The 9,356-nt window shown below is 43.0% G+C and overlaps 2 protein-coding genes across 3 annotated transcripts in view; both read right to left on the bottom strand.

Annotated features, from left to right (window-relative positions):
* Positions 1 to 2,779: 2,779 nt before the first annotated feature.
* Positions 2,780 to 5,217, bottom strand: gfi1 (growth factor independent 1 transcription repressor). Its single transcript, XM_015385527.1, has 6 exons — positions 5,079 to 5,217; positions 4,420 to 4,608; positions 3,800 to 4,170; positions 3,557 to 3,694; positions 3,311 to 3,476; positions 2,780 to 3,159 (listed from the first exon to the last, which is right to left on the bottom strand). Exons 1-6 carry the CDS (start codon positions 5,188 to 5,190, stop codon positions 2,981 to 2,983), a joined length of 1,155 nt encoding a protein of 384 aa, XP_015241013.1. The 5' UTR covers positions 5,191 to 5,217; the 3' UTR covers positions 2,780 to 2,980.
* Positions 5,218 to 7,810: 2,593 nt separating this feature from the next.
* evi5 (ecotropic viral integration site 5) overlaps positions 7,811 to 9,356 on the bottom strand; it is a 57,169-nt gene continuing 55,623 nt past the window's right edge. For both annotated transcript variants that reach the window (XM_015385530.1, XM_015385531.1), the window contains one exon: positions 7,811 to 9,136. In XM_015385530.1, the coding sequence (XP_015241016.1) occupies positions 8,864 to 9,136 (273 nt within the window). In that variant the 3' untranslated portion in view covers positions 7,811 to 8,863. The remainder of the gene's footprint in view (positions 9,137 to 9,356) is intronic.

The following is a 9,356-nucleotide window of genomic DNA, read 5'->3' as shown; positions in this document are numbered from 1 at the left end:
TCTCTGATCGATCCAGACCGGTTATTCATATTTCATATGCCTTCAGGCTGCAGAGGGGGGGTCTGCTCGGCCTAATGGCTTCTTTAAGCAGTTCTCCTCAAAGAGGCTTTTCTCTGGGGGAGGATCTCCATCCTCACAGTGAACATTTCTGCTAATAAAAACACTCGTCCAAATATTTAAATAGAGAAATAAAAGGAGTCCTCAGCTGAAGGCAGCCAGTGGCTTGGAGACCTGCGCTCAGCGGCTGCTTTAATGCGCCTTAAAAACACCAGAAGTTCCCCCTCAGAGCATCACCCAATCTGTCCACCATGCTTTTTGTTTGTTTGTTTGTTTTTTTGGCTCTAATTATAAATTAGTTTTAGATTTAAATATGATCACGGTGTGCAGTAAGCTCCAGTAAATCCTGCTCTAAATGAGGATGACTTCCTCCTCCTTCCTCCTTCGGTTCTCTGGCTTTAAAATATTCAGTGTTTTTTTTTTCTCCGCAGGCCTCGGTCTGGTACGATTTGGGAAAGAAGTGAAGCGTTAAAAGAAGAAATCCTTGTGAGTCACTGATTTCAATCAATGTTGAGGAAGGAAGACACTGCCCCTCTCTCTCTTTTCTGTTTCAGTCTTCATGCAGTTCCGGGCTACAAAAATGCAGATTTTATCAAAATGAACAACCTGATCTTATATTAGATTTTTTTCTCCATAAAACAGCTTTAAAAACCCTGAAACATGACAGAGATGCTGACGTGATTCTGAAAAGATATTTAGCCTGGATTTCTATCAAAAACGGTTCTGAAAAACCAAACCAACCTTTCTGTTGATTGGAGATGAAGCAGTAGATGTAATAATTTTCTTTGTGATTAAATTCAATCTCAGAATAGATCCAGAGTCCCTTCGCATGATGCAGCCGCCACCATGCGCAGCAGTGGGAGGAGAAGCCTCACCTGGACTCCTGTTGTTCTGGTCTTTGAGGCCAAACTGTTCAGCCTTCACCTCCAGCAGGTGTTTCCTTTCTGGTCCACTGTGACCTTAAAGGAATAGTACACCCAAAACATGATTAGCCTTCATTTTCTACTCACCCCCATGCTGAACAACACTCTGGAGTACTTTTTTGATATCTCAAATGCATCTGGAGATCTGGGAGGCTTCTTGCTGTCTGCTGACATTCAAATAATGGAGGTCTATGGCGCCCGAGGCAGAAAGGTCCATAAAAGTCCACAAAAAACGTGTCAATATTCCTCCATACTGCTCGTCCAATGTATTCCAAGTGTCCTGAGTGGGTAGCGTCCAGAATTTACTCGAAACAAAGTCATTTAGAATGTTTTTAGAGCATAAACAGTAGTGTATAGGATTTCCTGAAAGCGCGCACCTGCGCGTTCACGAGTCTACGGAAACCGCGGCAGACCAAACCAGATGAAAGTGCGCATTCAGCGTCTGCTCTGCCGATAATGCAAGCGTAGAAGAAGAAATGTGCTGTTTACCTGTGCAAAGAAAGAAACAACGAAAGAAAAATGTCTGAGGACTTCAGTGTTGAGGAAGAGCATGAGTTCTTTGCCGAGCTGAATGCGCACTTTCATCTGGTTTGGTCTGCCGCGGTTTCCGTAGCGTCCTGAACGCGCTTTTAGGAAATCCTATACACTACTGTTTATGCTCTAAAAACATTCTAAATGACTTCGTTTCGAGTAAATTATGGACGCTACCCACTCAGGACACTTGGAATACATTGGACGAGCAGTATGGAGGAATATTGACACGTTTTTTGTGGACTTTTATGGACCTTTCTGCCTCGGGCGCCATAGACCTCCATTATTTGAATGTCAGCAGACAGCAAGAAGCCTCCCAGATCTCCAGATGCATTTGAGATATCAAAAAAGTACTCCAGAGTGTTGTTCAGCATGGGGGTGAGTAGAAAATGAAGGCTAATCATGTTTTGGGTGTACTATTCCTTTAAGCTGCCATTCCTGAACTGGGTCAGGCGGTTAAATCTACACTTTTCTTTTCTTTTTCCACAAAACAACAATCCCAAAACGGCTCAACCATTAAAACCCGAAGATCAACGTTACCTTTGCACCGTTAAACCTCTGGGATTGGTAAGCAGTCAGCCATGGAGGATGTTACCACTTGACACTTGATGTTTTACCTCCAACAGACTCTTCATCTGTTTGTTTTGTTGTAGAATCTTTCAATTTTTCTAGATAAAATCCGCAGTGTTTTTTTTTTTTTTATGGACAGCCCCCTCCCTCCCCCTCCAGAATGAAAAAAAAAACAATGAGGGCAAAAGGTATTTGGGTAACGGTTAGATCTGCTCAGATTGTTGAAGGTGCAAACATGCAGCTGCAGTGGTCAAAACAAACAGGAGCCTCTGGGCAATCACAATCACAGCAGCAAGATGGTGCGACCTTAAGTATATAACCCCCCCAGGTGCGTTAAAATAGATTGCACGTTTGATTTTAAATGGAGATTATAAATCATTATTATTGCTTATTTTAATAATTTCGGGTCACTTTGATTGAACTAATCTGCAGCTTTAATGTTAAATCATATCAAAGCTGGAGGAGGAGTGGGAAGCTTGTTTCACCCTCATCTCTACCCGCTGAAAACAACACCTCTCAGCAGAAAGCGCAGATTTTTATCAGGTGTTTTATTTTCGGTTTAACATTTATTTAAATCATTTACCATATGAACACATCTGCGATTTTTTTTTTTTTTTGGTCCTCTGTAGTTCAAAGCTTATCTCTGGCCTTTATTAAGAAAAAAAAAGCGCAGAAGGATGTTTCCATTAGTGTTTTTTTATGTCTTTGTTTTAACTGCCGCCATAAATAATAGATATTATTATAATTATAATCCCAAAAATAATAAAATGCGTCGATGAGATTTCAAATGGATCAAATTAGTGTCCTGATCCAAAAAGAAAAAAAAAGAAGAAAAATGTTTTTCTTCTCCTCGGTTATTGTCCAGGTGTGTCTCCTTCAGCGTCCAGTTGTCCTCCGTCTCATTTCAGTCCATGCTGCGTCTCCTTGTGTCTCCTCAGGTCCACCTTCCTCTGGAAGCCTTTCCCGCACAGGTCGCAGCCGAACGGCTTATATCCGGTGTGTTTCCTGCTGTGCGTGATCAGGTTGGAGCTCTGGCTGAACGCCTTCCCGCAAACCTGGCATTTGTGTGGTTTCTCACCTGCAAAAATAAATAAATACATTTATTAAAACAAACAAATAAATAGATGAGTTAAAAAGAATTATTCTGATAAAGATGGGGGCCACTGATCCTGCTGGGATTAACTAGTTGGCCCCCAGAGTGTGTGAACCTACTGGGGGCCCCAGCTCACCTGTGTGGATGAAGGTGTGCTTCTTCATGTCGGACTTTTGGTGGAACCTCTTCCCGCAGTACTGACACGGATAGGGCCGCGTGTCCGAGTGGATGAGCAGATGCGTGGACAGCGTGGAGGAGCGCTTAAAACTTTTGCCGCAAATTTTGCAGTCGAAGCTTCTTTCCTGAAAATATAACAAATAAATAAAATAAGTCGCTATTTGAGGACATGCGCTGCAGGATGTGGTTCCTTTGACAGTGGTACCTGAGAGTGCACCGCTTTGTGCTGCTCCAGACTCACTGCGTGCCCAAACGTTTTGCCGCAGATGTCGCATGCGTAAGGCCTGGTGCCGCTGTGCGACCTGCGGACGTGGACCTCCAGACCGTGGGGGGTGGAAAACACCTGATCAGATGGGAAAATGCGACATTGAAGGAGATGATCCTGCAGAAATGTGAGAGATTTATGCTTTAAAGGTGCAGCTCTGACTGCGCTTTGAGCGCCTCTTACCTTACCGCACTTGACACACTTGTAAGCGCCGTTCAGGATGAGGTTCGGACAGAGAAGGCCCGGCGAGGCCTTCCCATCGGGCGCCTTCCTGTGCAGGCCCGCCTCAGGGAACAGCATCCTCCTGTAGTCCCCGTAAGGCTCCTCTGCCAGAGCGCGCTCTGCAAACACGGCCGGATGGCCGCTCCGCTCTGCGTAAAGCGCCATGACTGCGGAGCTTGTGTCCACCTCCAGGCCCGGATGGACGCTCCGCTGCGTCAGGGGCCTGTGGAGCTCCAGCTCCAGGCCAGAGTAGCTGCTCCAAGCATAGGCCCGGAAAGGAACAGTGAAGCTCTGCGTTTCATCCAGAGGAGACAGCGATTTGTCTGAGTCAGCTGGAGGAGAACAGAGGAATCAAATCAGTGGGATAGGGGCCCTAAAGGGGCCCAGACATACCGAGATTATCTGATAATCAGAAATTAAATATTATTTATGGTGGATTGATACAGAGAAATGTGCCTTAATTTATACCAAGGAGAAAATATATCCTCAAAATGAAATGATCTTAATTACAATGTTTTGATGAGATGGAAACACATGAAACACATCATGAGGATTTTTTTTCTCTGTGTTTGTGTCAGTACCAGGGGACGCGGATGGGGACGGAGGCCGCCAGAAGTCCTCATAGTCCGGGGAACGAGCGCACAGACTGTCGGCGCTGCTCAGCGGAGATCTGGGGGAGAAGTCAGCGGGATCCCCCTGATGGGAGGCCGGAGAGAGGCCGTACCTGTCCGCCGGGAGGTCTGCGTCCTCCTCCGGCGTCTTATCTGCATCTGAGGTGGAACCGCGGAGGAATTAACGGGGTTTTCTCTATAAAACCATTTTATAAAAACTCTTCACATCTTTTTAGTTTTAAAGTAGAAACACTAAAAAATAAAATAAATAAATAGAACCTGTTATCATTATCGGATTAAATCATGTTTCTTGTTTTCATTCAATTCCAACATTTTCATTGAAACTTTATTGTTTTTATTCATGTTAAACTTTTATCATTTTTGTCCGTTTTCAATAATTTCTTATTGAGCAAAAAAAAAAGAAAAAAAGACAATATTTCAATTTGTATTCAGATTACATTTGTTTGCGCCATTTAATTGCGCAACAAATCGTAAAACAATTACGTCCACCTCACATAAAATAATAAAACCAAGCCTGTAAATATCCATCCCATTGGTTCAGGATTAAAACACACCGTCCAGTTTGATCAGATCGGATCCAAATGATCGAGTTTTCTTCTAAATAATACCTGAGCAGATGTGCGCCAGAATGCTGTCCAGCCTGCTGTAATCATCCTCCAAGGTCCGTGGTTGGTGGTAGCTGTGCGCCTTCTTACTCTTCACCAGGAAGGAGCGGGGCATCTTTGGGGTTCAGAGCGCACAGGTGAATTAAAGGGGATCCAGCTGCTGCGTAGAAGGAGGAGACCTGATGGGTGCTGTCCTGTTTACAGATTTGATCTCAACCGGTGACATCCTGAGCGTTTTAAGAGGTTTCCCACATGACAACAGAGCATGCGCGCTGCTGCCAGCCCGTCTGCCAGGTGTCGCTCGGACAGGTGTCACCGAAGCTGCAGGGAGTTCGCCATCCTATCCGACAGGTAAGACGTAGACAGACTCAGTGGGGGGGCAGAGCTTCTGGTCACGACTCTTTTTTCTTTTTTTCTTTCTCACCCACTCATCTCAGGGCTCCCCTCTGCAACATGATGCGCTGTTTCACCTCTGCCCTGCTTTGGCGACAATAATCTGCAGCCGGAATAAAACTGGATTTAAAAGTTAAAATTCACCTTTTTTCATTTCAACGAGCTGCGGATCCCCTGTAGAGCGGCCCATCAGTGAAGAGGAGCGATAAACGCTTTATCAACCTCTCACTTACTCAATCAGCGAGAGGGAGGAGGAGGACGGGGGAAGGGGAAGAGGAAACGCGGAGGCGCGCCCAAAGGGCGCACCGAAATTACATTAAAACGTAGCGGTAAACTAGAGAGGTGGGGGAAAATAAATAAATCTCACCAGACTACCTGTCTATGTTCTAACTATTATTTCGCAGTGTCTGCAAGAAACTTTGGGTATGCTGCGTGGATGGTTGGTTCTGTGCGCTCTGAGCGTCATGCGCCTCTGCTCCATGCGTCATGACGCATATTAAAAAATCAGAAAGTGGACGGATTCTGATTTTTAGGCAGATCGGAGGGAATAAACACACTTTAAACAATCTATCTGCTTAATGTCATTTTTTTTTTTTTACTAATAACGAAATATATCAGATTAACCGGATCATTCCGGTCAATCTGATCCTCCAGAGCTACAGTTGGGCCTTTATCTGCAAAAATGAGGGAGAGGAAATCAATCTGCAACGATTAGAGCTGCCCGGACATCGTGTCATGAAGAAATGAAGCGATAAAAGCAGCAGCAGCGGCCGCAGCAGGGCCCCGATAGGAGGACGGCACAGGCTTGTGCAACTCTGGGGGGGCGAGAGAGAGAGGGGCCCCATTCTGCACCAGATTATTCAGATATTCTCAAATAGATTTAAATTTCCTAAAAAGAAAACAAGCGACAACAAAAACAGGTTTATAAACAATCAGGTTTGAGCTGCATTTAATCCAGGCTTTGTAAAATAAACAAAAAATAAAAATCTTTTTGCAAATTTGTTGTTTTTGCAATTGCAATAGAGATTTTAAATTACACATCATCTTAATTTGAAGAAAATGCATCTTTTTGTGTATCTATTTAAGCATATTCAATAACTTTAACACCATTTTTTTCGTGTTAGCAGAGAAGGAAACCTAAAACTTGTGTTAGTGTAATTAAATATGCTTAGATGCAACTAAAGGATGCATTATTTTTATCATTAATATTTTTTTTGTTGCATTTATACTAAAAACAGTCCAGATTGCGCCTGTGACACATGAAATATAATATTTCTATTAGCAAAAATCCAAAAGAAAAGAAATCAATCAGGAAATTTATCTATTAATACCTTCAATTGAAAAATATTGATGCGGACACGATCAAATGTTGTGCCACCCTCTGATAGATTGTCCCTCTGGGTGGAGAGCCATATTGGCTCATATTAACAGCTTCCTTTGACTGCAGTTTGTAAATCCTTCAATTTTAGATCAAAAATCCAGTTTGCAGGTTAAAGCTTTGGATGAGCACAGGTTCCACAGAGGGCCTCAACTATTTTATTTTCTCCTAACCTTTTTTTTGTCATTTCTTTTTGTTCTAAATTAATTTATAAGACAAAAAGCAAATATTTATGGTGCCGCTTGAGAGGGCAGAATGGCTCAGGAAATGCAGTCATCCCAAGCAGGAAATACACAGACTATAAATCTATAAATGCTCTCAATTTGTTTAGATCATTTTTTCCCCTTAATCATTGATCTCATGGTGATTTATTTCTAATTTCACATTCCTTTTCCCCGCTTCAGTTAAATTCAGCTTTCAATCGCTTCTTAAATGTGAAAAACACCCAAATGATTCATGTCTTCCAGAGGTCTGTCAGTCTGTGATTTGAAGGCAGGCTCTTGGAAAAAAACTGCCTCCATCTAATTTAATTTTTCACATTTAAATTAAAGCCTCAACTCATTTAAAAATGATTAAAGATGTAAATTAAAGTGGATATTTTGATATTGGATTTAATCTTAAGTTGCGTTCAGAGGATTCTGGGCTACATTTTCAGCCAGAGAGGAAAAAAAAAATGACCTTCATTAGGTTTTAATAAGATACAGAGCTGGGTTATTTCTCGGTGCCAGAGGAGAGCTGCTCTTAAAATGTGGTTTTGTGCATGAAAAAATTAGAAGCGGGGCTGCAGCTCTGGAAACCGCGACAAATCACTTCCTGAAAGCAGACAATCTTAGCGAGAATCTTGAGAGGAAAAGACGCTTTGAGATGAAAAAAAAAAGTGCATGTGTGATCAGTCAGCTGTAGGCTTTTTTTTTTTCAATAAATCTGCTGCAGACATTAAAACACACATCAGAGAGAAGTTATCAAACATTTTATTATGAACCTCATCACTTCTCTTACAAGTGCAACAATCTCATGTAGTCCGTCCAGAGTGAGCGAGTGCTTCATAGTGTTGCCTGTTTCTGCAGAAAGTTAGTGTTCATTGCAAACATCCAGCTGTTCCCTTGGTGCTCATCTCCTGCAGATTTGACTTCATCTCCTCTATCATGCAAACCAAATAAATCAAACAACAGATTTGACTCATGTTTGACTCATCTGCAGATGCACCAAATGCAGCCAACCATGCTGATGACCCTGCCTGCACTTGTTTAGTTTTTATTTCCATGTTTCCTTCTCAGAACGTAACAAGCTGAAAGGTTTTTATGATGCACCCCCCCACACACACAATAATCCATCTCCTTTATCATATATAACTTATGTCCCTTCTTTATTTATACAACATATCTAAACATCCGATATGCAATATTAAACATGTTTTCAAGTTCAAAAAAATAAGGAGAAAATAAACACATTTACATATCTACATGTTTGCGGATGTCACACTGACCAATCCGTGCAGGGTGCGACGCAGAGACGTTAATCGGTCGGACAGAAGCAGCTTTGATACCAGGCTCCGACAAACATCGTCTGATACATTTACGCTCTCACACACACGCTCACACACACACACACGCATTCGTACGGTTCTGCCCCTGCATGATGGAAGTAACGGTAGCGACAGCATCGATGTAGTCTTGTTAGTAGTTTATAAAATCCTTTAAAAAATATAAAACAATGTTGGATGAAGTGTGGAATACAGGATAAAATGTTTATTGCACAGTCTCTCTTTCTGTGTTGTACCCAGATGAGCCCCCGGCCCCCCCGTGTCCTTGTAGAGTTTGGTACGATCCACGCCGTTCGATTCTCTGCGGAGGTCCTGGTTTGACCTCGGCTGTGTCAGTGGGGCCAACGAAACAAAACACAACTCCCGCCAAATAAAGCTCCAAGTTTGATTTAAAAGATATGAAATGATGGGTTTGCTTTTTTTGGAAAACCAAATGTCTGAAATGGCTGTGAGAAGCACGCTCTGCCCCCCCCCTCACACCGTGGTGGACTTGCTCTGAGGCACAGAGAGCCGCAGCGATTCCCCATCCTCCTCTTCCTCGCTGTCCGTGTCCTCCAGCTTGGGGTGCAGCTTAATACGACCTCCGCTCCTCTGCAGGAGGTTCTGGTTCTGTAGGTTGGTGTTCTTTGCTCCGTCGTCATCAGAGGACTGGTAAGACTCACTGACACCCATATAGTGATTAACGATGTGGATCCCATCGAAGGTGGACTTACTGACCAAGCCTTTCTGTCCTTTCAAGCAGCAAATCTGGAAAAAGAAGAACGTGAATGTTAATAATCTATAACCTGAGTATCAATGGAAGCTGCAGGTGGACGGTAAGACGGCATCAAGCGACACTTAAAACATGAATCAGACATATTGAGTCACACCGGGCAACTTCAACAGGTGAGAGATGGATAAAAACAAGAGAGGAGAGGAAACCAGTACAGTGCTGATCAGATAGTTCCATTCATTACTCGTTATGCAC

Source organism: Cyprinodon variegatus, unplaced genomic scaffold (assembly GCF_000732505.1).
Source record: "Cyprinodon variegatus isolate N-32 unplaced genomic scaffold, C_variegatus-1.0 Scaffold342, whole genome shotgun sequence".
Taxonomy (NCBI): Eukaryota; Metazoa; Chordata; class Actinopteri; order Cyprinodontiformes; family Cyprinodontidae; genus Cyprinodon; species Cyprinodon variegatus.
The sequence above is the reverse complement of the archived record's forward strand: the minus strand, read 5'-3'. Positions and strand labels throughout refer to the sequence as shown.